Source organism: Miniopterus natalensis, chromosome 8 (genome assembly GCF_054644295.1).
Source record: "Miniopterus natalensis isolate mMinNat1 chromosome 8, mMinNat1.hap1, whole genome shotgun sequence".
Classification (NCBI taxonomy): Eukaryota; Metazoa; Chordata; class Mammalia; order Chiroptera; family Miniopteridae; genus Miniopterus; species Miniopterus natalensis.
This window is the reverse complement of record NC_142088.1, coordinates 4,308,901-4,336,405: the sequence shown is the minus strand read 5'-3', so window position 1 is coordinate 4,336,405 and position 27,505 is coordinate 4,308,901. Positions and strand designations below refer to the sequence as shown.

General features: G+C 45.9%; 2 protein-coding genes and 2 pseudogenes across 5 annotated transcripts in view; 1 reads left to right on the top strand and 3 right to left on the bottom strand.

Annotated features, from left to right (window-relative positions):
- The window catches only part of PDE6D (phosphodiesterase 6D), a 36,030-nt gene extending 32,738 nt beyond the window's left edge, over positions 1-3,292 (bottom strand). Inside the window, exon 1 of the mRNA XM_016204670.2 lies at positions 3,130-3,292. Coding sequence (XP_016060156.1) covers positions 3,130-3,179 — 50 coding nt within the window. The 5' untranslated portion in view covers positions 3,180-3,292. The remainder of the gene's footprint in view (positions 1-3,129) is intronic.
- A 459-nt stretch (positions 3,293-3,751) lies between these two features.
- COPS7B (COP9 signalosome subunit 7B) lies at positions 3,752-27,014 on the top strand. 4 transcript variants are annotated; one of them, XM_016204666.2, is made up of 7 exons: positions 3,858-3,937; positions 10,514-10,691; positions 13,781-13,856; positions 16,392-16,480; positions 18,204-18,406; positions 20,616-20,721; positions 25,804-27,014. In XM_016204666.2, the coding sequence occupies exons 2-7, from the start codon at positions 10,530-10,532 to the stop codon at positions 25,960-25,962; spliced, it is 795 nt and encodes a 264-aa protein (XP_016060152.2). In that variant the 5' UTR covers positions 3,858-3,937; positions 10,514-10,529; the 3' UTR covers positions 25,963-27,014. The 4 variants fall into 4 exon arrangements, with proteins under 4 accessions (XP_016060155.2, XP_016060152.2, XP_016060154.2 ...); XM_016204668.2 differs by lacking the exon at positions 3,858-3,937 and adding an exon at positions 8,768-8,852; XM_016204669.2 differs by lacking the exon at positions 10,514-10,691 and having other exon boundaries at positions 3,752-3,937.
- On the bottom strand, positions 6,429-6,677 carry LOC107530759 (ATP synthase F(0) complex subunit f, mitochondrial pseudogene; annotated as a pseudogene).
- Positions 11,726-12,128, bottom strand: LOC148092541 (large ribosomal subunit protein eL28 pseudogene; annotated as a pseudogene).
- Positions 27,015-27,505: the final 491 nt, after the last annotated feature.

Sequence of the window (27,505 nt, the reverse complement as noted above, 5' to 3'; positions counted from 1 at the left end):
ACACACACCAGAAATATTATAGACATTGGTTATATCTCAGAAAAATAAGTGGCTTTATAGTAATATCTGTTATTATTAATAATAGTTAATAAAACAAATAATAACAGCACTTAACACTTATTTACTATGTGCCAGGCACTATACTAAGCATTTTATATGCAGTCTCATTTAATTCTCATAACAACTCTCTGAGGAAATGCTATGGATACTGAGTTTCATAGTTTGAGTGCTCTGTCTAGGGTCACAATAACCCTATGAGATCGGTACTATTTTTATCCCCATTTACAGATGAGGAAATTGAGGCAGTAGCTAAAGAAGTTGCTCAGGGACACACAAAAACCTGGAGTGCAGGGCTGGGATTCCAATGCAGGCAGCATAGCTCTACAGTCTCGTATCACCTCTCTCTACAGTCCAGTATCAACTTTCCAGGGATCTAGGGATTGTGGGAAATACAAACTAGAACAAGATATCGTTTTTGGTCTAAACTGGCCAAAATTAAAAAACCAACATAATCAATGTGGTAGGAAAATATAATGGCAATTTTTTCTTTTTTGTAGTAAAAACTCTTCTTACAGAAATAGAACACTCTAAAAGAAAGGTCAGAAAACAATTTACCCAATGAAAGGTGGACAACAGTCAGATAGTTTCTTAATAAAACAATTTTATTTTTCCTGAAGGTAGTATCAAATCCTAGAACTGCTTTCCTTTTCTCTCTCTCCTTTTTTTTGTTAATCCTCACCTGAGGATATACATTTTCCATTGATTTTTTGAGAGAGAATGGGAGGGAGGGAGGGAGGGGGAGAGAGACACACACATATCCATGTGTCTCTCTCACATCCATTGGTTGCCTCCCACAAGTGTCCCAACCAAGGCTGGGGACTGAACCCGAAACCCAGGTATGCACCTTTGACTGGGAATCAAACCCAAGACCCCTTGGTGTGAGGGCCGACGCTCCAACCACTAAGCCACACAAGTCAGGGCTCCTTTTCTGTCTTAATTCTCAGATGCCAATAAAGGCTACCAGAGGATGAGCGAGCAAGCATTCCACTGAGCCCATGCTTTTTTTTTTTTTTTTTTTTAAACATATCTTTATTGATTTCAGAGAGAGGAAAGGAGGGGGAGAGAGAGAGATAGAAACATCAATGATGAGAGAGTCATTGATCAGCTGCCTAGCCCGCAACCCGGGCATGTGCCCTGACCGGGAACCGAACCCCGATCTCCTGGGTCCTAGGTCGATGCTCAACAGCTGAGCCACGCCCGGCCGGGCGCTAACATTTTTATGCAGCTGCTCCCCTTGTGATTTAATTCGCCCAGATCAAACTTTCCCTGAAAGTCTGTTTCTTGACCCACTAATGTCACCACTGACTTGGTTAATTCACCTTCCCTTTTAGTGGGCTGGCTCAGGAGGTTAGGCTTTCCACTGTTTTCCATATTTACCCCTTAACCTCTTTCTCAACAGGTTCCAGAACCAAGACTGAAAGTGAAAAGCTCACACTTTCCCTTTCTGCTATGTTCAAAAGCCGTCAAAAAGACCCCTCCTTGTTTTTAGCAATATGTTAATTTCAAGACGACAAAACATTGCTTCTGAAACATCACAGTTTTCCACGGTCTCTGGTTTACTGTCTCCAGTCCACATGTTAAGTAACAATATAAATTACTAAGGGCAAAACAAAGTCCACGTCATGGCTTTTCTAGCACTTCAGCCGTCCTAGTCTACTAACAAGTGTCATCAGGACGAGAAACGTGGAAAAGTACATGGAGCCATAAAAGAGGCTGCTACTAAACTTCACAAACGTACCGAAAGTTTATCACGAATGGCAGTATGCAAAGGCGATGCCTTCCCTTTTTTTAAAAAAAACAAGCATAGCAGGTCAGCTTCTACTGAGAATATTTCATTTCTACGTCCAAATCGTCCTGTAATTTTTTTTTGCATTGATGTGCTAAAATTTACCACCAGCTTGGTTTCCCATTGCGACAAAGCCATTAAAACTTGCAGGGTGGAAATGGGCATTGTGAAAACACACGGCTCAGAGAACAGTGCTTGACTGAACCTCCAGGGGAGGAGCCCTAAAGGGGCGACTCCGTTTTCACCGAGAGAGGAATTTAAGAATGTTCCACACGGGATGCACAGGCTGTAAGAAGAGATTGAGGTCAGCAGGAAAATGTAAACTTGGACTGCACGAGATGGCATGGTTTTCACCCGCATTACATGGTTCCAGATTAACCCTCCATTAAAACGTAAAGCTTCCTCACTGCCTGAAGGAGGGGAGGCTGCACAGCAGGCCCGAGGCAATGCTTTCCATACCCCTCCACGGCCTGTCCTACCCCGGCCCCGCCGTGACCGAGCGATTGCTGGACAGCTCCACGGGCGCGGGGGAGCAGACACCTCCGCAGGAGTCCCGGCGCAAACCCCAAACACCTCAGGGCATCTCACGCACAAGTTCACGGTTCTCATTCCTCTGGAAAGCGAGCTGAGGAGCTGAGGGAGAAGCAGCACGGTCCGATGCCCCAAAAGGCCAAGACAGAGTGAAGATGCGGGCGATCGGGGACCTCTCTGCCCTCCTTCCTCGGCTCCGGCCCCGGGGAGCCACAAGTGAGGGAGAGAAGTTGTGGAAACAAGACGGGGGGTGGCGTGGGACGGGGGAAGCGGGCAGAGTTTAGCACGAGCGTCTGCATTTGTCCCACACAAGGTCCCTCGCTCCAAGCCACTCTCCCCTGCTCCCCCGGGGGGCTTCCCGCCAAAGAGGCTGCAGGCTGCCGGGCCGGCCCGCCGCGCCCCTCGGCCCTTCCCCGCGGGCCGCAGCCCCCTCCCGGCCTCTGGGCGCCGGCCGCCGCTCCGACCCACGCCGGCCGCCCCGACACCGTTTCCGACGTCGGGAGCCTCTCGCAGCCCAATTCCAGGCTCCTCCGCCTCCACCCCTCCGGGCTCCCGTCAACGTCCCCGTCCGCCCTCAGGGCGCCCCCTCCCCGCCTCCAGCGCCCGGTCCCGTCAGGGCGCGGGGTGCCCGTCCTCTCCCCCGCCGCCTCTCCTCCGTGCCCACCTGGCGCGGCCCCCTTCCCTGGCCCGTCTCCTCCGCCGGCGGCCGCCTCCCAAGTCCTCCCGGCCCCGCCCCGCTCCCGGGCGGATACAGTTTGAAGCCCCTCAGGATCTCCCTGGCACGCTCGTCCTTGGCTGACATGATGCGGCAGCCGCCGCCCGCGGCTCTCCCACGCTGGCCCGGCGGAGCCTCGCAGACGATGCCCGGGAGTCGAGGACTGAGCCGCAGCCCGGCCTGGACACCTCGGGCGAGCAGGAGCAGCGGCCAGACCCGGACCGGCCTCTCCCTCCCCTCAGCTCCCGCTCCTGATCCCTTCTCCTTCCCCCTAGCCTCGGAGTGCCCGCCCCGAAGCCAATAGAAGGCCCTCCTCGGCGATTGGCATCCTCACTAGCCAATAGAAACACTCAGCGGCTTCGCAGGGGGACGAAGAGCGTCAATGGGAAGGGCCCTTCCCGGGAAGTCCCACAGGACAAATTTTTCATTCGTTGTTGTTGCCTAGAGTTGGCCCCTGCGGAGGGTTGGCTTCAGATCTGCAGAGGCTCCAGGGGCCCGCTCCGGCCGCTGGGCGCTGCGATGACCGCGGCTTACACTGTGTGATGTGGCAAAGACTACATTTCCCAGCATTCCAGGGCGCACAGGGGGACCACAGATCCCAGCGCGCAAAGAGGCCCAGGGACTACAAATCCCAGCATTCCGTAAAACCTGTTCCTCTGTAACTTAGACTCCAGTGTGCCGCGCAGTGTGCGCAAATTCATAAACCCTCCCTTAGGTTTGGTGGTTTCTGAATCCCGAGAGTTGAAACCAGGCGGGAAAGACCCTCTTCACTCCCAAGGAAGATGATAGCCCACAGAGAGGTAACTTCTGTTTACATGGAACTCAGAAATCTCCTGCAAATCATGGTAAGGCTGCAAACAAACAAAACCACTGATTAAACCATGGAAGATACTGTAACAGAATGACTCCTTCCAATCACGCTGGCTTGTTGGTCTGGGGCGCCTTTTACGTGTTTTGCGGGGGTCTATTGTGCTCCTGCGTTGGACTGGGAGAGAGTGATTGTGTATCCAGAATATCGATAGAGGAGGGGACTTGAGAGAATGTGCTACTCCGACCCCTGTTGTTTTCCATATGAGGAAACTGAGGCCCACAGGGGCCAAGAGATTGTCCACCGGTTACAGCAAGTTGGGGCAGAGTTAGAATCAGGCCCTAGGTCTCCTGGCCCCTTGCACGCTGGGCTGGCGATATTTTTAGCAGCGTGACTATGCGATGATTATTCTCCTCGGTGAAATTCCCCCATTCAGGTTGGAACACCCAGAGGTGAGTTAGGTAAGGATTTGGTGGATTTCCTGTAAGTGTGATGTCTGTTTATCTTCAGTCTAGGTAGGACTTGGTGTTTTGATTCATTATTTGCTGCTCAAGGTGACATTTAATGAGATTTCAGGAAGTAGGTAAAATTGTAATACAAGCCGTTTCCTTGGAGCTCTCCTATTTTCTTTTCCTAGGCCTTCCTTCCTCTTTTTGTTCCCCTTTCACCTATATGGGCACCCACCCAATTTATCCTTCCCTGTAATTCAACAAACAGCTTTTTCAGTTTTCCTGATTTGCCAGGCTCTCTGTCAGTAAAAGATGAAAGACATGGTCACTGCCACCAGCAAGATAATCATCTAGTTAGGGAAATAAGGAGACTCCACTGAGATTGGAGATGGACTGTGGTTTAAATGGCATAAAAGAAAGGACATCCGAATGCTACAGAGGCTCGAATGAAGAGATGTATCCCAGCTGGCAAAACTTGGGTGGAGGAGGTGGCATTTGAACTTGAAGGATGAGTAGGATCTTTTTTTTCTCCGTTAAAAAATTTTATCTTTAGATTTTTAACATACAGTAAGGGCACAATTTTTGCATATGTGTGCATCAGTGTTACCACCTCCTAAATCAAGGTATAGAACTATTCCAGCACCCCTTGTGCCCCTTCCCAGTCAGTACTGCATCCTGATAACCACTCTTCTGACTTCTATTACCATAGATCAGTTTTGTCTGTTCTTGAATTTCATTTAAATGTAATCATACAGTAGATACAGTATGAGTCTGGCTTTTTAAAAAAATATGTCTTTACTGATTTCAGAGAGAGGAAGGGAGAGGGAGAGAGAGAGATAGAAACATCAGTAATGAGAGTCATTGATCAACTGCCTCCTGCACAGCCCCTACTGGGGATCGAGCCTGCAACTCGGGCATGTGCCCTGACAGGGACTCCAACTGCCATCTCCATCTCCTGGATCATAGGTTCATGCTCAACCTCTGAGCCACACTGGCCGGGCGAGTCTAACTTTTTCCATTCATCAGTATTTTTGTGACATTCATCCTTATGTATGTAGCAGTAGCTTGTTTTTTTTAAGTGCTGAGTAGTATTCTAGTGTATGTGTAGAGCACTATTTATCTGTTCTATTGTTGATCGACATTTAGGTTATTAGTTATGAATTATTGGCTTTTATTAACAAAGCTGCAGTGAGCATTCTTTGTTAAAATTTTTTCTTGATTTTTTTCTTTTAGAGAGAGGGGGAGAGAAACACTGATTTGTTGTTCCACCCATTTACAAATTCATTGGTTGATTCTTGTATGTGCCCTGACCAGGGATTGAACCCACAACCTTGGAGTATCAGGTCGATGCTCTAACCAGCTGAGCTACTCGGCCAGGGGTTGCAATGAGAATTTTTATGTTTCTTTTTATGGACTTGTAAATTCATTTCCAGAAGAGGAGTTGCTGGCTTGTATGGTGATCAGCAACAGTAGATATTGCCAGTTTTGCAAGTGTACCAATTTTCACCTTCATCACCAATGTAAGAATTCTAGTTTACTCTTATTCCTGGGTCAGTCTTTTATTTTTAGCCATTTTGGTTAAATGTGGCATCTCATAACATATAGTCCTTATTTATAATGTCTCTGGTGTTGAGGGCCTTTCCATGTGCTTATTGGCTATTTGAATGTACTCTTTTGTGAAATGTTTTTTCACATCTTTTGTTTATTGTTTTTTACTCTGCTGTTTGTCTTCTTATGGATTTATAGTTCTTTATATAGTCCGGAAATTGAGTTCTTTGTCTGGTATATGCTTGCGAGTATCTTTTCCAAGTCTGTAGCTTGTCTTTTCACTCTCCTTACTGGTGTCTTTTGATACACAGAAATTCTTAATTCTAGTGTAAGAGTTCAGTGTTTTCTTTTATGATTAATGCTTTTTACATAGAGTTTAAGAAATCTTTGTGTACAGTGTTGATAGAATTTAAAAAAAAATTTTGTTTTAACCAGTCATCTTTTATTAAGTATGATATGAAAGGCGCTGGGCGAAGGTCCTGGTCAGGAATGTGGAGTCCACACTGGGCCCTCTTCAGTGGTGCTCTTCACTCACTGCTCCTGTTTGAGTTCCTTATAAGAATGGCAGTAGTTGAAAAGCACGTAAGCTGCCAGCACCATAGAAACCCCAGTGATGCTCCCTTTCTTGACGCTGACATACTTGTAATACCGGTAGTGACCTCTTTGAAACGCTTCAGCAACAGCTTTAGGGGTGAAATTCTGCATCAGTATCCAGCTTGGCAGTTCCCCTCGTTTGACATCCATGAGTTTCTTTTCCTTCGGTGGTACTACTGATGTCATCTTGGAGTCTGGGGTGTTGTTGGTAGGATTTTAACAGGGTAATATGAGGGAAGAGATTTGCAAAGAAGGTAGAGCAAGCTTGAGGCCTTGCTGTGAGGGCGGGAGGGTTTGTAGGTTGTATTGGGCATGGGAAGGCCTGGAGTTTGGGTTGGAAAGAGTGTGAGGCAAGACAAAGCTGGGAGGGCTGGCAGGAGGCATACTGCAGAGGGCTTTAGCTGTAGCCTTGGAGTCTGGACATTGTTCTGGAGGAAGTAGAGGCACTCCAACAGAACTTAGTTTTCTTCCTTCCACCACCAAATTTGCCCCTCCTCTCCCACTGTCCTGTTCCCTTACCACCACCTCCAGACAGCTCTGCCCTCCCCAGCAGATGCTGGGTGATATCCTCCTTCCCTTTCTCTGCTTTCACCTGGCCACCAAGTCTTAAAGCTTCTGTGGTCTAAATGTCTCCAAAAACATCCTGTCTTTCAGATGCCCAACTGCCACTGCCTTTGTTCAAGATCTCAGTCTCTTATCTGGAATACATCAAGTCACCTCAAGGGTTTCCCTGCTCCAGTTCTCTCCATATCCAACCCATTCCTATAGCAGCTGGTGTGATCATTCTATAATGGCAATTACTCATACCTCTCCACAGCTTAAAAACCCTAACTAGCTTCCAAATGCCCTTAAGATCAAAGAAAAATTCTTTTATATGGCTTACATCCTTTGTGACTTGCTTGCGTCGTCTTCTGGGCTCAACTCAAGCCTCATCTCCTCCAGAAGCCTGCCTTAAATCACCTGTCCCCAGGGAGAGCCTTCCAAATTGTTGTTCCTCATGGCACTTAACACATTGAAGGTTTTGAGGGCAAGAACCTTGGTTTTTCTTCATATAGGCTTCTAGAAAATAATAGTTGCTGAAGAAATTTTTTGAATACATGAATGGATTGGTGTTGGACTCCTTTGCATCTGTTCTGTCTGATTTCTGCACTTTAAAGCACAAAAGGCAAATAGAGGTCTTTTCCTCATCTTTAAGACCTGAAAGTCGGCGTTCCCTCCTTGGGGTACACATGCTTCAATCTCCTTTTTGAGTGAATTTTCTTTCTCCTAAACTCTAAAGGTCCCCATGAGACTTGCAACCAGGGGAACAATGGGCAGCAGCAGTTCCTCCTGGGCTAACCTCCTGAACCTGTTTCCAAGGCCCCCCTTTTTTCTGACTTTCCAGTGAGCTAACAGCAGCCCTACCTTGGCTCACTTTCTTTCCCATGTTTCTAGAGAGCCACAGCAGGCCCCCCCCTCCCCTGTTGCTTCTTTTATCTTAATCCTTTCCTTGTTTTAGTGTCCTCAGCTTTAATAAACGTATTCTAAAGAGCAAAAAAGACAAAAACCCTGAAAGTCTGTGGTGTTTACTGTACTTCAAAGGAATCAGCTGAAGTGTTCAGTTATCTAGCAATTCCTTAGCCATCTTCCAGGGGAAGTTGGTAGGTTCCAAATGCAGCCACGAATGTCATTTTGGTCACAGGCATTGTCGGCTCAACCCATCTCTTGCTTATTTAAAAAAACCTTCTGAATAGAGGTCAAGAACATGGCCTTTGGCCTTCAGATAGCCTAGGTTCCAAAGCGGAATCCGCTACGTACTGGCTTTTGGATTTTTAGGCTTAGTTAATTCACCTGAAAAATGAGTATAATATTACAGGCCATAGAGTTATGCGAATTCAACGAGACAATGTACAGCACTTGGCACATGGAAAAACGATTAATAAACAGTTATTAGGCTTAATACGTCTCCATACCTCGGGGAAGCTGCAGCCGCCATAGGGAGCTTATTGGGGGGTAGAGCTCATTCAAAAGGGGTGGATTTCAGCTCCGTGAAGGCGATGGTTTGGGCCCCAGTACAGCCTAGGCTGTATTTTCTTTCTTAGGCCTCTACCCACCCCATTCCTGGGCCACAGTCCCGCAGGGACCCCTTCCTCTGGCCGAGCCCCATTGGAGGTTTGAGGCTGTTAGCACAGGGAGGGGAACCTAATGTGGGCGGAACTCGAGTGCAGCAGTGGGACGCTTCCGGGGGAGCGATAAGGCCGACGGGTCGGCGGAGGTAGAAAAGCGTCGGACGCCGGGCCGATCATGGACGCTTGACAACCTGAGGGCAGGCGCCGGGAGGCCGAGACAGCGACCTAGAGGCAGGAGAGGCGGCGAGGACAGGTAGGGGCCGGCGAGAAGGCGGGACCTGGCCGGCCAGGTTGGTCGGGGCTGTCCGGCTTCGCGCCCGCCGCCCGGAAAGCCCGCGGCCACAGCGCCCCGCCCCCGCCCCCGGGAGCGCGCCCCTGGGCTCCTCACTCCGCGCCCGCCGCCCCTTCTGGAGCACGCCGCGGGTCAGTCCACCCCCGCCTGAGACCCTCGGCTCCCGCTCCGCCGCTGCTCTCGCTTCCCCACTCCCGAAGGTTGCGGCTTTGCGCCTCTGCTCTCCATCAAAATAGCGCCCCGTACGACGGGAATTGATCACCCGTGTGTCTCTAGCCTCCTCCCCGGGCCCGCCCACTCCAGAAGAAAGCGATTATCCGCGTCTCCTCAGCTCGTTGCTCCTACGGGCTTTGCTCCTTAGGCCGAGATTTTTTTTGAAGGACCGAAATTTCTGCCCATTTGTCGAATCCTTGTCCACCCCCAGCCCCATCCATTCAATCTCTTCACACGTGTCCGCTTGGAAAGGAGGTTTTCGTTCGTCCTCCTAAGCATCACCTACCCCTCTTCTTCCTCTCCCCTTCTCTCCTCTTCCCCTCTCTCTTCTCAGCTACCTTTATTCCCTGGCACTTCATTTTTTTGTTGTTTCCGACAAGACCTTAGGTAACCTTAAGTGAGGTGACATACTTGTTTCTAAAAAGGGCTGCCTGCCTCCCCAGGAAAACTTAGTTTCTCTTGCACCAAACTACCCTCCTTTGAATTGTTCTCTGCTTCAGCTTACTGTAATTATCCTTCATTTTGTCCTACTGCCCCAGTACGTATCATTCTTGGAGGACTAATCTTTTCTCATGCAGGATTCCTGTACAGTAGGTGTGCAGTGTGTGTGTTCGCATACTCTCGTGTGATTAGACTGTTGAGGGACTCTCCTGTTCCTACTGTCTTCAAGATGGCAATATAATATTTTCATTGTTCTCTGAGACCTTTTTATTGTTTTCTGGAGCTTTCATACAAATTCTGAAGTCAAGTTTGGTAAAATGTCACATATCAAGTAGGAGGCCAAATTGAGGGATTTTTTTCATGGACTTAACACACCATGTATTTTCTTAGTTTGAATATGTTGCTGCTTATCTTTCAAGATGATTTCTCCCTTTCTTCTATGCTTAAATGACTTCTCTGATTGAGACATCTTTCTTGGTCTGTTTTTTCTGCCTTTTCCTTATCTGTACCTGGCTGTAGGTCGGATGGAGTCTAATGACACACTGGAAGCTGTAACTGATTGCTTTTGCTTACATCTGCCACCTCTGTGTATGGGCAAGGTTCTCTTTTTCTTAATGAGTCTATAAATGAGGTGGATATAAAACAGCTACTGAGAAACTCCTGTGTGTTTCTTTAGGTCCTGGTTAGGTTTAAGGGCTTAGAATATGCTGCCTTTGGGAGAGGGTCAGATGGGGATAAAGTAGCTTTTACTAAGTGTGTTTCAAACCACAACATAAGGACAAAATCCCTTTAACTCCGGGTTGAACCCTACCCATCTCACTAAGTAGTCATAGCATCTGGACTCAGGAACTGTTTTTTTTCTTTTTTAATACTATAAAATTATTCTGATATCTGAACCAGCATTAAATAAAGCATAGACTTTGCAAAGGAGAAGGAAAAATGATGGAAAACACATTTCTTTTGGACAGATCTTAAGGCCAGAGAATGGCAGGTGAACAGAAACCCTCAAGTAACCTCCTGGAACAGTTTATTTTACTAGCCAAAGGTACTAGTGGCTCAGCTCTCACTGCTCTCATAAACCAAGTCTTGGAGGCTCCTGGAGTATATGTCTTTGGAGAACTGCTGGAGCTGGCCAATGTGCAGGAGGTAAGAACAATTTGTCTATCTTCTTTATTTTAAGCCTTCTTTTGAGTCTCTAGGTTTCCAAGGAATTTCAGTTCCAAAGCATTGGGGACCTGTGAGGTACCCTGTTGAGGGAGGGATGGGAATTGGTGGGACAGGAGAAGAAGAGAGCAAGGATGATGTCCTGGACTCCTTCTAGTCAGCAATTTTGTTTGAATTTGAGGTAAAGTTAGATTGGGTTGCTGATAATTTGAAAGATCGGGAAAAAACCCAGGTGAACCTAATAAGTTAGAAGCATAGAGTATAGACATGGCCTAATGTTTAACAGGGGTAATTTCAGGCATTCTTAGGGACAAAAGTCTCCAGTGCAAATATAGACAAGGAAGACTGGTCAGGTACATAATGGCAGAGAGTGATTGCTGTTGAACTTGACACAGGCATGAATAAGGAACGTACTGCTCCTGTGGAGAAGTGCAGTGTTGTGTAGGTGTGTAAAGTGGATATGTAACAAGGATATGACTGTTACACGCTGGGAGGTGGTCCTTTTTGCTTTGCTTCTTTGTTTGATTGTAGTTATTAAAACCTTGGGTATCCAGTTTTGGCTATTGTGCCTTCAAAATGAGATGACCCATTGAGGAATGACCAAGTGGAATAAAGAGATGTAAAGCAGCCTATACTTTTCAACCTCTACTTCCCACTTTGGGTACTTTTATATAGTTGCCCCTCAGTATCCACGAGGGATTGGTTCCAGGATCCCCCTCTGATGCTCAAGTCTCTTATATAAAATAGCATAGTGTTTGCATATATGGCAGGGTATGCCTACACATCACTTCATTCGCATGGATTCAGCATAGTGCTTGGTGCATGGCTAACTCAAGGCTTGCTTATTGGAACTTCCTGGGATTTTCCCCCCTAAATAGTTTTGATTCATGGTTAGTTGAATCAGTGTGAAGCCTGTGGATATAGAGAATGACTGTATTTACTTATTGATTGATACTTTTATATTGATTGAGATAGATAGAAGTCTGGTGGCATCTTTATTACTTTGGGGGTTGTGTTCAGGTTCTCTTGGTAGGGTGGGCCATCTTCCTTTTCACCATCACAGCTTCTTTCTGGCTGCCAGGATGGTGCTGTCTCTACAGATGGCTTCTATCCACAAACCTGGGCAGTTCTTGTAGATCATGTGCATGATGCCACTGCGGGTGGCCTGGGCGTTCTTGCTGATGGTGGTTTACACTAGGAGGTAGTTGGCTTTTTTTGGCCGGTTCTTCACTTCACGACCACTAGGACACCTTTGCTGTTGGCTGCTGGCTCCACGCCCACAGCTTTGTGGTGAATCAGCTGGTTGTAGGAGTTGCAGGCCTTCAGATAACAGGACTGGCTGCTGTACATCTGCTTATTCCTCTTGATCAGGAAATTGGAGCAGTTTCCCACGACCATCCATTGCAGACTCGTGGACATGGTGTCATCTCTTCTCCCTGAAACAGCCAGAGACCAAAAGAGCTGCTTTTATTTTTGAATTGTGAATTTTTATGTATCAGTCTTGTTTAGACTGTATGCTCTGTTGTGCTCACCATTGTTTCCTTACAACTTAATATGTAGACTGACACACAGTGGCTTTCAGTACAAATTTAGTATCTCAGAGATGGAAAGGGAATGTTCTGAGAAAAATTGAGGAGAACTGGGCTCTTTTTTAAAAAGTATTCTGTGTTCTACCTGTTCATCATTCCCTTCCTTCTAACCCCTGGCAACCACTGCCCTTTTTACTATCTTTGTAGTTTTGACTTTTCCATTATGTTATAGATGGAATCATATAGCCTGTAGCTTTTTCAGATTGACTTCTTTCACTTAGTAATATGCATTTAAATTTCCTTTATGTCTTTTCATGGCTTGATAGCTAATCATTTAAACAGAAGAGATGACTAGAGGGTAATAAGTTCCTTCAGGTTCATGGGAAGCCTGAATGAATATGCCAACTGGTTGTTTTGTAATTATGAAAGATTGGCTAAGAGGAAGTAGATGAAAATTAAAACTGGAAAGACCCATTGACTTGGGCCCGTGGGAGAAGTTTTAGAGCATCTCCTCTAGAGAAAATAGGCTAGTTTTGTCATCATCTGTTTGAAAAGTGGGGCCTAGATTTGGTGGTTTCTTCCACCTCTGATCAGGACCTCAGGAGGTTATTAATAGACCTGAAAAGGTAGACTTGGGTATTAGGATGCCTGCTCTAATTGGGGTGCTTAGCAAACCACCTTTATCTCCCCATAGTCTGTTTTTCCCGTATGTAAGCTGGGAATAAGCTAGTTGCCTTTCGGTGGTCTGAAGTTATGGACGTAGTTCTTGGAACCATTTTTTAAAAGATGGTTAAAATTAAGTAGCATTTCATTGGTGTCCACAGAATAACTTGGGGTTTCCTGTTTAGACTTTACTGAGTTTGGTAAATTGGAGGAGTAACGGGTCCATATTTTTGAGTAAAAGAAACACCCAGTCAAGGTAGTTGACAGAAGAGCAGAACAGTTCAGGCAGAACAGTGTCTCTTTCTTTTTCCTCCTACAGATAGCTCTTTGACCCTGGCATTAGTGAGGAATAAATAATTGCAATGAAAATATTTGTGGTCGCCTGATATCCTGGCTTCCTGTCCCAGCCTGGCTCTTCTGTCTCCCCTTATGCTGTGCTTACCTCTCCCAGTGCCACAGTCCACATAGAGTCCTGAAACTTGGAACTAACCTTACACTTTGTCCCGTTTGGATTAGTGGCTTGTGCTGTGCCCGACAAGCTGGTGTGTGGACAAAGCTGCTCCAGTGCTCATTTTAATGGAAAGGGAATCTTGAGAAAACTTGAACTGCTTCCAGTACTCACTGCCTTGTGTGTATGTGGAAGCAAAAGCAGTTCCTTGGGTGTGCTGTATGAAATGTGAAACACGTATTCCCTAGAGAGAAAAGTTAAATTGGGGGCTTTAATAATCTTTCTTACTTTTTTCCAAAGAATGCAGGAGTTGGAAGGGATCAGCTAATAAAAAAGTACAGAGTTGTGATGCATGGTCGCCCGCCCTCTGCTTGAGCACTGCAGTGACTGGTAGACAGCTGGGCCCATGAACTGTTTCTTTTCCTCCTCAGCTTGCAGAAGGAGCTAACGCTGCATATTTTCAGTTGCTGAACCTGTTCGCCTATGGAACATATCCAGATTATATAGGTGAGCTGGTTAAGATCCTCCAAAGACTGTTCTTAATTATTTCGCTCTGTTTAGATGTGTTGCCTCCAGGAAGATCACTGAGGTTTGGGGTGTAAAAGCATGGGGTGGGAACTTCTTGGCCTGGCTGTTATCCATTTTACTGGGCTCTGTGGGTGATCTTACACGAGGACTCTCCCTTCTTACCTTTTCTTTCCCAGTGTGTAAAACGGGGACTATGTTTATGTTCATCAGTAAATATAGCCCTTGTTTATGTTCCAGATGAGATTCTTGAGGACTGGAGTTTGTAGAACACTTGGAGTGTTGTGAAATGTCAGAATACCCACTTGTATTTAAGCATTTTAAATATGATCAAAATAATATCACTATACTGTGTTGAAGAAAATTTGGAAAATAGGGGGGAAAAGTCACTCATAGTTATACCAGTGTTACCCTGCTGTTAGCATTATGGTACACATTTTTCCCCCTCTGCTTGGGCTGTCTGTTATGTAGGTATAATTAAATTATATACACAATTTTATATTGTGCTTTTTTTCACATATGTCATAGGCATTTATTTGTGTTTTGAGTCTGCATAGTCATTTTTAGTATTTCATTACCTAATTCTCCACAATCTACTTAGCCCATTCTCTTCTGTAGGTCATTTGAGTCATTTAAAATTAGAACCATAAATATGAGGAATGAGGTGCATGTGTGTCCAAATGCTAACTTACCTTCCACCCAAGCCATTTTGCCTGGCTTCCCTGTTTATTTTAGTGGCATGACAAAAACCTGGTAGTTTATTTTAGTGGTGTGACTCAGGACCTCCCCTACTATACTCCTGACTTCCCCTCTTTCTCACTGTCTTTCTTGCTGGTCACTTATGCCTATTCTTTGCTGCTGTCAGACTGGACAGGTTGCCACTTGCCAGTTTTTTCTGACCTTCACTTTGTTCCAGTTGAGTGTGTTTTCTGTTTCTGTTCTTACTAAAGAAGCAGCATTGCACGGACTCTGGAACCAGACTGCCTGCATTGTATTCTAGCTCCACTTCCACTGGTAGTGTCTTTTGGCAAATGAAATAATCTTCTGTACCTCAGTTTCCTTCTCTGTAATAATCCAGGTCCACAGTCCTTGACCTGCACTCCTTCGGCTAGATGTTTCAGAATTTAGAATTTGGGGGAATTTAAAAAGGTAATACGCACATGCCTTTTTATGTAACACCCCTGAGGGGTGTGGGCAGCACCTGTAGTCAAACACAATCATAATTGTTTTTTTAGCTCTCACCCAAGGATATGTTTTTTATTGATTTTTTAGAGAGAGAGGAAGGGATAGAGAGAGAGACAGACAGACATCAGTATGAGAGAAACATTGACTGCCTCCTATACGTGCCCCGACTGGGGATCGAACCTGCAAGCTAGGTATGTGCCCTGAGCAGAAATAATGCCGCAGCCTTTTGCTGTACAGGATGACACTCCAACCACCTGAGCCGCCTGGCCAGGGCCACAATCATAATTTTGTAGCAAACCAAGTGAATATTCACAAGTAGGATAAAAAAGCCCACCTTAAATCAGGCCAGAAATCGCTACCAGATGAATTTTAGCACCATGCTCAAGGAAAAAGAAATAGTTTTGGATTCACCTTTTTGGAATCCAGGATTATGGATAAGGAATTGAAAGCATTTAGAATCTGTCTTGTAGGGTTTTTGTGAGGACTGGATGTGTGTATGTGCATCTGGATCTGTGTGTGCTTCTACACTGAGTAAAACTTGCCTGTATGTTACCTGTGGCTGCCGCCATGGCTCTCGTTAGCATCGTTGCTATTACTGGAATTTTGCCTGTCCTTCAAGGCTATCTCAAACTCTATTTCTTTTTTCTCCTGTACTGTACCTCCCCAATGTGATTGGGCTCACTTGCTCTTTGTCTTTCTCTCGCCCCTTTCCCCCTCTTTCCCTAGCTCTCTCTCTCTCTCCCTTCCTCCCTTCTTCCTCTCTTCCTCACCCTTTTGTTCTCTTCTGGTAGTTTGTACCTTTCTTCTGTTAGTTCTGCCTTGCATTTGTAGCTGTTGAAACATCCGATTGTAACACTGAGGACAAGTCCAGGGCCATTGAGTCACATCACTCCAGGTGGTTGGTGCCCCTGGAGGTGTGTATGCAGCAGTCTTGACAAGGCCCATCCTTTCTCCTCAATGCCCCCAAATCATTTAAGATGGTGCCTTGCACGTAACAGATGTTCAGTGAAGACGTGTTGAACTTGATTGAATGTCACAAAGGGCACAGATAGTATTATTCCATTAAGATAATGGTCATCACTTTGTGCATTCATGCCTGGGTTTCAGGAGATGAGGCTCCTTGTGTGTAGAGACAGAGTCTTGTCTTCTTTGGAAGCACATGGTCTTCCAGGGATGACAGGAGGTACTCATGGGAAGTTTGCCTAATGAGTAAGTGCAGAGTCATGACTGATTTAGTAGTAGATTTGGTGTGGGGAAGTGGTGTGCTTATTCCATAAAAAAATCCTAATTTTATTTTATGTCTTGATTTTTGTGGTGGGTGGGACTGAGTAGCCAACAAGAAGAGCCTCCCAGAACTGAGCACGGTTCAGCAGAACAAGCTGAAGCACCTTACCATCGTGAGCTTGGCGTCGAGAATGAAGGTACAGTCCTGGGCCCTTTCCTGTCTCACCCTGTTTCCTTTCCCAGCTGCACACGGTACAGTCATAGCATAAATGCATAAAATTTACTTGGCAAAGGACAAAAGAGAAAAAGATAATTAAAATAGTGTTGATAATTACCCTCCCATTTAGGAAAAATATACCCAGGAGCGATTGTAAATCAGCAGGTCTCAGTTCTGGCATGCCATGGCGCCTCAAGTAGTGTGAGCATTTGCCATCCTAGAGGGAGACTGCTGTCTAAAGATAGGTATTTTCAAACAATAAGGCATCTCAAGGCAAGTTAACACTTCATTTCCTGCTCCCTGTGTAGCGAACTGTGCTAATGCTGGAAGGAAAACTTGTTATGTTGGACTTACTGAGAAGTAGATTTTTAATATGCCACCTTCTTCTGGGGATTTTTGAAATTAATTATACTAATTGGGATTTTTGCCTTACATGCTCACTTTAGACCTGAACCTTCTGTAAGATGTCACACTCCACTGTATCTGAGTTCTCTGCCCCACTCACTTTAGAAGCAGCCTGGCAACCAGCTGCTCATAGTCATTAACAAAGAAGATCCAGATTTGTTTAGTTTAAAGTTGATTTGGCTCTTGCCCAATCCCAGCCTGAGGGTCTAAGTGTTTGTGGGGCTCTGTCTTTGAAAGAGTTGCTTTTTGTGTTTGTCCCCTGTGATGTAGCTTGAGGGGTATATGTTTGTTCCTGCATTGCCGTTTCAGTTGCTGAAGTCAGTACCAACCACAGACTTCTGATTCTTAGCCTGACATCCCAGATGGGAGGGAGGCCTATTTTGTTATGAAATGATGACCTGACTTTTTTTTTTGTCCTAATCATGGACTTCTTAAGTGTAGCAGAGTGTACGAGTGACTTTTTCCTTCATTTTTCCAACTACCCATTGTGAGCCCACCTGCCACCCCTGGATTTCAGACCTTTAGTCATAGAAAACCCTTCTAGGTATGTTTACTGTTACCCTCTTCTCTGTATGCATTTCCCTGTCGGTTTCTGAAAATTTGATCACTGTGTTAATTTCCAAACTAAAAATAATGTGTATCAGGATTTGCAGGAAACTGGATGTTTAGATATCCAGTTGTCTTAGAGTCATGCAGAATTTTGGTACAGCCCAAATGACTATTGTTGGGAGTTGACATTGGTTGCAAGAGTTTGAGAAAAGAACTGTAAACTTGGGGGTGACTCTGAGTTGGCTGTACTGCTGGCCACTGGTAGTGGGTGTGTTAGCCTGCATGTGTGTTTGCTTGTGCTCTGCCGGTAAGCCCCCATTTTTCCTCGCTAGCGTTTGAGAGTGTTTGGAATTTTGTGACGAGCTGGCATTTTATGCAAAGTCTGTAAGCTTCCAGAAGGTGGCAGAGTGGCATATACTGAGTATTTCCCTTTTTCTTTGGAAAGAGTCTTTGGGATCTCAAAGAGTTTGCTTCAGAGCATAAAAATTGAAGGCAGGGCAAAGTCCAGGAGTAAGAGAATCTTGGAGAATGCTTTGCTAGATGCTATAGGTCTTGTTTGGATCCCACAGGTTTTACAACTCATTTATCCATCTCTTGTTGCCATAGATGTTAATAATTATCACTACAATAATTATCACTACGCTGCATTTCCCAAAGTCCTGAGGCAGCCTTTGGCTGTGTCAGCAATACCTGCATTTCTTTAATACTTGTCAGTTGTTTTTGTAAATATCACATGGCCTTATCTGCAGTGTATCCCCTACTCCGTGCTGCTGAAGGACCTGGAGATGCGGAATCTCCGGGAACTGGAAGACCTCATCATCGAGGCTGTCTACACTGACATCATCCAGGGCAAGCTGGACCAGCGAAACCAGCTTCTGGAAGTAGACTTCTGCATTGGCCGTGACATCCGAAAGAAGGACATCAATAATATTGTCAAGACCTTGCAAGAGTGGTGAGGCTGAATGATGGAGGGGTTCCCTTCTTTTTAGGGAGGGGGATAGCTAGCCTTTGCCTGGGGAAATATGATCTCCAGGTATTAGCTGGGGCTGCCTGGGAGCTGGGACCTTGGGACAGTAAGCCAGAGAGTGAAGGGTTACATTTGTGACTATACCTGTGTGGCAACAGGAATCATTTCAGGCCTCTTAGTGCCTTGGTTGTAAAATAGTCCTTGTCCTAGTGCAGGTGGGGACTATTTAATGGTGGGCTGTAAAATGCCCAGGATTGGCAGATGGAGCCTCTGAAGCCTAGTTATGTGACACGGACCCTGTGCTTTGCCTCAGAGTTTGATGAAGCTCAGGAAGTTAGTGTTGGTAAGAGTCTTTGGCTAATAAAACCCGTGTTCAGTGTCAGTAACATTGGGCTAGTGTTTATAAAACTTTGTGAGGGATAGTGAAGACAAGGAATGGGCTATTCTAAGTTGGAACACAGACTCTATATTAATATAACTATATTCTGGTATATAAAAAAAAGAAGCGGGATACTTGCATGTACTCTATTTTAATAGAATTGGTTGTTTGCAAGAGCCGTTCTGGGTTCTACAAGGGTTTGTTACAAAGTTATTTAAATGATTTGGGGCTTATAAAGCCAGATGGGCTTAGTCAGAAATGAGGCTTTAGCTGAGTTTTGAAGGAGGGCCAGGGTTAGAGAGAGGTTCGCGGTGAGGGGAGTATGTTCCTGGGCTGGCTCATGGCATTTTGGAGGTCAGGAAGCAGAGTAGGTGAGCTTTATGCAGAGTGGAAAGGAAATTATTTTTTATAAAATAGATGAAATCTCTGGCTTATCCCCAAGAGGAATATATCCAGAGATGAGTGGCCCAGCTTTGACTCCAAGTCTAATGTCCCCCCTCCCCCTTAAGCTACTATTGGACCCCAGGGCATCTGATGCCCACCTCTCACCCCAAGTTCTAGCCCAGCTGTGACCCCAACCAAACACCTTCCCTTTACAACCTCTGACCAAAAAAGGAGCTTTCGAAAGATGTACAACTATTAAAGCAGAGTAAGTGAGAAATAAACTTAGGAAATATCCCTAACATGAAAATGGTCTGGTGTACAAAGTCTAGCTTTCCAACCCCTGCGCTTGGCTGTCTTAAGCCGCACTTGAGATGCTGGACAGTTTTCACGTCCATGGTCTGGCTTCCTATGTTTTTAGCCCCCAGCATGTGGAAACCCAGAGGTGCTGTCCTAACCCCTGTCCCAGGACGTTTACTAGTACAGGTTCTTAAAGCTTGTGTTTAGGTGTAGGAGTTCAATTTGAAACAAAATTGGGATGTAGAATGGTACCACAAATAGGGCAAGCTGTTCAAAGCTATTGACTTTTTTTTTTTTTTTAAATATGTCTATTGATTTCAGAGAGAGGAAGGGAGAGGAAGAGAGAGAGAGAAACATCGATGATGAGAGAGTCATTAATCGGCTGCCTCCTGCACCCCCCTGACCGGGAATCAAACCGCAATCTCCTGGATCCTAGGTCGACGCTCAACCACTGAGCCACGCCCGGGCGGGTAAAGCTATTGACTCTTAAGTGAAGGGTATGTGGGTATTCATTGTACTATTTCAACATCTTTTAGGTTTAAAATTTTCAAAATAAAAAGTAGGGAAAAGAAAATGAGGGGAATCATAGTCAGGAAGTAATTTAAACTTCTGAGACAATCTTCAAAATAGGAGCTTTGATCTAGGATCCAGGAGATTGTGGTTTGATTCCCGGTCAGGGCACATGCCTGGGTTGCGGGCTTGATTGCCAGTCGGGGTGTGTAGGAGGCAGCCGATCAATGACTTTCTCATCATTGATGTTTCTCTCTCTCTCTCCCTCTTCCTTCCTCTCTCTGAAATCAATAAAGTTATATTTTTAAGAAAAGAAAAAGTGTAAAGTGTCTCCTAATTCCTTTTATCTCACAATGTGTAAAACTTTCCCATTGGACACAAAGCTTGGAGATTAAAGCTGTACTCTAAAAAACTACCCCACATCCTCCATGTTTGTCTCCGCGTGTCCTGTGTAATGTGCCCTATGTTTAGTAACGCTTGCCTTTTGGAGGGAGTGCAGAGGTAAGAGCCCTGGCAGAGGGGGTGCTACAGAAAGACCCTGTAAGGAGATGGGGAGGGAGATTGGAGCCTGGAGGCAAGTGCCCAGGCCTCTCTGTGGCTCAGGATTGGTTCTCTCCTTTGCAGGTGTGATGGCTGTGAAGCAGTCCTGCTAGGCATCGAGCAGCAAGTACTGAGAGCCAACCAGTACAAGGAGAACCACAGCCGAACTCAGCAGCAGGTGGAGGCAGAGGTAAGGAGGGGACCTTGTTCCCCTGCTCCAGGGGATTGCTATTCCTTTGTCTTGTGAGTCTTGTTGATGAAATAAGCAGTTATCAACAAACAGGCGCTGGCTGGGTGCTGGGGTGGAGGTGAGTGTGACAGGATCTCTGTTCTTGGTGCTCTCCATCTCTTTTCTGCTTGCTGATTGGCAGAGTGTGAGCAGGCTTGGAAAGCAGAGAGTGTTTTACATTCCTCAGTACACATGCATGAAAGAAATGAATTTGGGGATGTACCTAAAAGGTGGACAGAAGGAGGCACCAGTCTAAGCTCTTCTTAGTTTTGCTCTGTGGTGTTGAATTTGCTTTGGACAGCACTGTGAGGCAGATCTGATCAGCCACTTGAATTAATAAATGAAGTCAGTGGGGTGCCTGAAGTTGAGCCGCTAAATAAATTACACAAAGTAGATTTTAGCTCTCTACAGCCAGGTTGTGATTATAGCAAGAAATATATCCAGGGAAAACTTTCACGTATCTTTTTTTTAACTTATGGTGGAAACAACGGCTGTTTTGAAGATTGGACTATAAGAACAGGAAAATTCAAATTCAGAGATCAACATCGTTTCATTTTTTGGAAAAATAGCAAAGGACTATGCAAAAGTTTCCCATGAAAGGGTGAAAAAGACGGATAGAAGGATGGTGGTTGTCAGGTGCGGTGGAGGGAGGGGTGCGGTTGGGCAGGGGCACCTGGCACTTGGGGCACATGGGGCTTCGGGGCCGAGTACTGCTGTCCTTGAGCTGTGTGGTAGGGGCAGTGCCATTTTACCCTTCTCTAAACTACATGCATGTTGTAACCTTTCAAAGTGCATGATGTATTTCATACTAGAAAAAGAAGAAAGGGAAAAAAATGGGTGGATGAAATGCAAGTGAAGATAGAAGTGTGTGATTGTGGTTTTAGTGACACCCGCTTGTTTAGGACACTTTTAGCCTCTCAGTGGCATTTGTTTTTGTGCCGGTAGCCTGGAATCTGTGGTGTGAGCTCAGAATTCGTTTGGAGCCCTTAAGATCCAAATGTTAGCATTGGGCCCTGCTGGTGTGGCTCGGTTGGTTGGAGCATTGTCCTGTGCACTAAGAGGTGGCAGGGTTAATTCCCAGTCAGGGCACATACCCAGGTCCAGGTTCAATCCCTGGTTGGGTGTGTGTGGGAGGCAACTGATCGATGTTTCTCTCCCACACCGGTGTTTCTCTCTCTTTCTCTATTCTTCTGTCTCAAAATCAATTAAAAAAGAAAAAGAATATTTACTTAAAGTTAGCATTGGAAGTCCTTTTCTAGTGTGATAGGGCTTGAAGTGCTAATGGTATTTAATGAGTTTTATAAATCTAGTGTCCAGAAGTGTGGTAGAGTGGGGCCCAGAATTATAACTAAGGAGCATAGTAAGTAGATGTGCCTTTTGAGGGGGGATTTGTGAAATTTGAAGATTTCCCCATCTCTGTTCTTTGTATCCTTGAAAATAAAGCCTGTATCTTTTTTGTCTTTGTAAGATCAGCTCCTTGTCCCATGCCTAACCCATAGTAGTTGCTCACATATTTATTGAACTGAGTATTTCTGGCACAACCTATACGTGTGTGTATCAGTGGATTACTAAACTCTGCTTTTCATGAACTAGAGTGAATTTGTTTTGGACACACACACTCTTCTATGTACTATACATACTTATTCTGTGGTTGTTTAATCCATCGTTCATTTTTACCCTACTTTTAGCCAAGGAAATATGAACTGCATTTAATTTAGCTTAGCCAAAGACAAATACAACTGTGAAATAAGCCTGCTGCTTCTCTGATAAGATGTATCACCTTAAATATTGTGGCCTCTTCCCTGACCTGGGATTGATGTCTGAGTAAAGGAGGAAGGACTAATCACTCTGTCCTCTCCACTGATTCTAACCCGTAAATCAAACCCTGGAAACATGAGGTTTGGAGGGGAAACGTGCCCACCTGACTGGAGTAGCCTGTGTGAAACAAACTGTCTTTAACTTGGCTGGAAGGTTGGAAGTCTGATCGCTGTTGGCTGCGCCGTGGTGCCTGGACTGTTTCCGATTGTGTGTTAGGTGGTGGGCTTGGATTGTGGTGGTTAGCCAAGAAGAAGGAATGATGCTAGATTTAGAATTTCGACTGGTTTAAGTTTATCCATGATGAATAGCATCTGATGAAAGGAGGTAGGTGTGAGCAGAGGTACTTTAGAAAGTGGGCTAATGTTGAGGCACGACCAATACTTAGACAGTAGTGTGGACTCTTTAAAGTAGGATTATTTTTTTAAAGAAGAGCCAGGATGCATGGATTTGTGATCAGTGGCTCACTGATGCAAAACGTGACTCTGGAGACCCCTGCTGACAGAGCCTGATGCTGCCACCAGGTGGCAGTAAGGGTTGGATTTACTTAGACATTTGAGGAAAAGGCTACAGACCACCTTCAATACCAGTGAAAACAATCTACTGACTTAATCTTCTAGAAAATCTGGAGCAGGCCAGTATGAGAAGAGAGGGAGCGTGGTCAAAGCTTAGAGTCTTGTCAGCTTTTGGGGAAACTTTAAAACAAGTTCACTCAGGCAGTGCATCCCAGGTACTGAAAGTATGGGCATAAATCAAGTTTTCTTTCATTGTCTTAATGTATATTTTAAGTTGCAGTATCTTTTAACACATTGGATATCAGATGTAACTGACGTGCAAAGAAATAAATTTGTCCTGCTGTGAGTTCTTGTTAAGATCTTAATTAATTTTCTTTAGAATACTTAGAAAGCATCAACGGGTCATTGGGGAGAAAAAGAGACATCTGTAATATTTTAAACAAAAATAAAATTAAATTAAATTAAAAAAAAGAAAGCATCAAACTGGAGAAGCCTTGGAATGTTTTTATAAACATTTATTTTATAAAGCAGTGATAACTGAGAAATCACACTTCTTAATCTCTCCTTTAAGAGCATCAAAATATGCCTTGAAATAAGACAAACAAACCCATCTTTTTTTTTTTTTTTTAATATATCTTTATTGACTTCAGAGAGAGGAAGGGAGAGGGAGAGAGAGAGATAGAAACATCAATGATGAGAGAGTCATCGATTGGCTGCAGCCCGCAACCTGGGCATGTGCCCTTACCGGGAACCGAACCCCGATCTCCTGGATCCTAGGTCCACGCTCAACTGCTGAGCCACACCCGGCTGGGCCAAACCCATCTCTTTTATAAGAGAAAGAGTGGCAAGCTATCCACTTGCTCCTGGTTTTTCACTGTCTTATCAAGTCACTCTGCTGAACAAGATATAACCTGGCCTGTGTGGCTTGGTTGAGTGTCATCCTGTGCACCGAAAGGTTGCCGGTTCGATTCCCTGTCAGGGCACATACCCGGGTTGTGGGCGTGATCCCTGGTAGGGGGTGTGCAGGAGGCAGCTGATCAGTGTTTCTCTCTCTCCCCCCCCCCTAAAAATATTAAACTATTCTTTTAAAAAGAAAAGATTGGCTTGGCAGGATGCTGGTAAACCCAGACTTAGGCAGCCCTCTGTTTTCACAGTCTCAGCCCACATCCCCTATGTTGCTTTCAGAAAGGTTATAGTGTTGATTGAGGACAATAGTTTGGGGCATGGCTCTTCCTGTATCTCAGAACAACAAAAATTAGAATTAAAAATGATGTACAATCTAGTTGAGGCTCATTCTGCAGGTGATAGATCTCCTCCAGGAACGTAATTTTGTCTCACTCTGGAGGTGGTGTTTCAGCTCTGAGTTTGGACTGCCTTTTTTTTTTTTTTATTAAATATATCTTTATTGATTTCAGAGAGAGGAAGGGAGAGGGAGAGAGAGAGAGATAGAAACATCAATGATGAGAGAGTCGTCATTAATCAGCTGCCTCCTGCGCACCCCCGACTGGGGATCAAGCCCGCAGCCTGGGCATGTGCCCCGACTGGGAATCAAACCACCATCTCCTGGATCCTAGGTCGACGCTCAACCACTGAGCCACGCCCGGTGGGGCTGGACTGCCTCTTACTGAAGCTCCAGGTACTCTCTTGAGAACTTTTGACCTTGACAACTCTGTTCTCCCTCTGTAGAAAACCAGACCTGCTTCCCAGCGAATGTGGAATCCCCTTCTCCCCAGCAAACATGTAGCACCTTACTCGGCACCAGCCTTCTCTTTCTTCTTTCTAAATATTAAAAAAAAAGCTAATGATTTCTCTTTGGCTTTTCTTCCCGTCAGTCAGCAAAGGGCAGAGGCATCCAGGGCCCACTAGAACTGGTGCTGGGGAATGTGCATATAAACAGGCACGTAGTTGGCACAGTTGCTTTTCAGAGGCAGTATAGCGATCGCCATGAAACTGAAATGTGCAGACCCTTCGCTGGAAAGCTCCCGTGTAGGACTATGTCCTCCGCAGCTGTTCTCAGAAGTACGCAGAGATAGACAGAAGGCTGGCATAGGAGCTCCGGACACACAAACAGCAGGCTGGGAGTGAGCGTGGAGATGGTGGAACGTTCATGGTAGAGCAGCAGTGTGCAGGCGTTACAGAAGATGTGTGTTCTGACGTGGGAAAGGGGTCGCGAGCTGCATACATATATTTGAGCTCCTCCTCTGTTAAGTGAAGAAAGGTGTCCTGAAAGCAGTAGTGTGATGGCATTTCGCCAGCTTTTCCTACATTTTTGTCATTGATCACTTAGGTGGCTGACGTTCATCCTCTGGTTCTTCAGGAAGGGCTTGGGGAGCTGCATCCCCAGAGTGTTTGTGGAGTTGCTTGGTCAGCTGGGCCTGGGTTCTTGGTCACGCTTCCTTTTGCTAAGGCCGTTTTACCCACTGCTTGCTTTCACCTTTGGTGGTGTACCTCTTTACTAAATGTCCACTTCCACGTGCCTTTCTTTCTCTTTTCAACCAAGCAGGCATTCGTTCCACTTTTTGGCTCTACTCATTTCCACGTATCTCCCACGAGTAGCCCCTGCTTGGTTCTCCCTGTTCAAGTGTCTGAAGGTGATTCCAGGTGTCCCTGCAGAGGATCCTGGCTTCTTCCCCGGTGGTCCCATTATAGTGAGAACGCTCCTCCATGGTTCCTGTGCTTACAGACTGAGCACGTGGATTCTGTCTCCCTCCAGGTTACCAACATCAAGAAGACCCTCAAAGCCACCGCGTCCTCCTCAGCTCAGGAGATGGAACAACAGTTGGCTGAACGGGAGTGTCCCCCTCACGCTGAGCAGAGGCAGCCCACCAAGAAGATGTCCAAAGTGAAAGGTCTGGTCTCCAGCCGCCACTAGGGCCGGCTGGGGCAGCTGGCACTCACCAGGCCTGGGTCAGGTGGGGAGGGGACACCGAGGGCCTATTTCCTCCTCTCTACCTTCAGTGAGTTCCAGACCTGCCCGTCCCCTCACCAGCGCCTCCCCACCCTGTTGGTACTGTTCCAGAAGAACCGTTCACTCCTTTCCCTTGCCCATGCCCTTCTCCCCAGTTGTTCCTTCAGACTCAGGGGCTCCACTGATGCCATCCCAACAGGGTCAGACACTGCCCGGCTCCCCTCCAGGAGGTTCTCGTCTCTGTTTAAGGGCTTGTCTCTCCCAGTTTTTCTTTTGCTCCATGTCATTTTGTCAGGCTGGTCATAGCCGGAGTCAGCTTTAACTGGCCCACAGGGATGACTGCGAAGGAGGCTCCTCTCTGAGTGAGGAGGGGGCACTCCTCCACCCCATGTACCACAGCACCCACAGTGGTGCAGGCACTCTAGCTAGGTATCACATGCTCTGTTTCCCCTCTCCTGCCTTGTCCCTCATTGGCAGCTCTGATCAGGCCATGGAGGGATGCGATGCTGGGCTGTGTTTACTAAACCTGCGGGTGTTCAGCCTCTTAAGCCCAGCTCAAATCTCTCGTTAGTCGGGAGCACTGGGCTGATTAACGTCTGGTATCTGAGCCCCGGTGGAGGGTGCTGTGGGTCTGCTCGGTGGCAGAAGCTGCTTCCAGCTTGGTGGTCACTGGTGCCTCTGCCTGCTCAGACGGTTTTTGGTGTGATGACCCCAGCTGCCCACTGGGGCTGTCTGCCAACACTTGCTCTCCCCAGATCTTTAATTACTCCTGGCTGCATCCGTGGTGGGGATGGTGGTGCTGAGGCCCCTCTGTCTGGGAAGGACCTGTTGCTGCTTCTGTCTTTCTTTCCATCCCTCCTTGGCTGATGACCCAGAGCCCTCTGATGATGGCATTCTCCTGGCAAGAGAAAAGGACTTGACTAGCCTTTCTGAACTTGAACAGTTTCAGGTTATATTTTAATTTTTTTTTTTTTTTGTACAGGTTCTGATTCTAATACATTTCAACATGTCTTTTCCCCCCCGTGTCAATATTTGTTATAGAATAATCGCCGGGGATTTTTCACCTGGTTGGAGGGTGGCGTGTGTGTATGTGTGTGTGTTTTGTTTTGTTTTTAAGGGGAAGTGGAGGTCTGGACTGATACTAAAGTTCACTGAGGGAAAAAGCACATTTCAGAACAAAAAATAAAGTGTAGATTTACTGTGTGTGACTGGCGTGCGGAGCTGCATAGCTGGTGGGGCTGCAGGGGCTGGGAGCAGGTGCTTCAGGGGAGTGTCCTGCTGTCTCAGTACCTGGAGGGAGAGTGCGTTTGCTCCTTTTACAGCACGTCCAGCAACTGCCTGCTGCTGATCAAATGTTAACAGTTATTCTCGTTCCCCTCAAGCTGGTCCATATGCCCACATAACATTATGTCCAGTGGGAAAGTTTAATTCCCAAAGTATGTTTCATGAAACCTCTTGGCAGATGCTCTGTGGAAAAGGGGTTCTGTTGTTAAATAAATTTGGCACA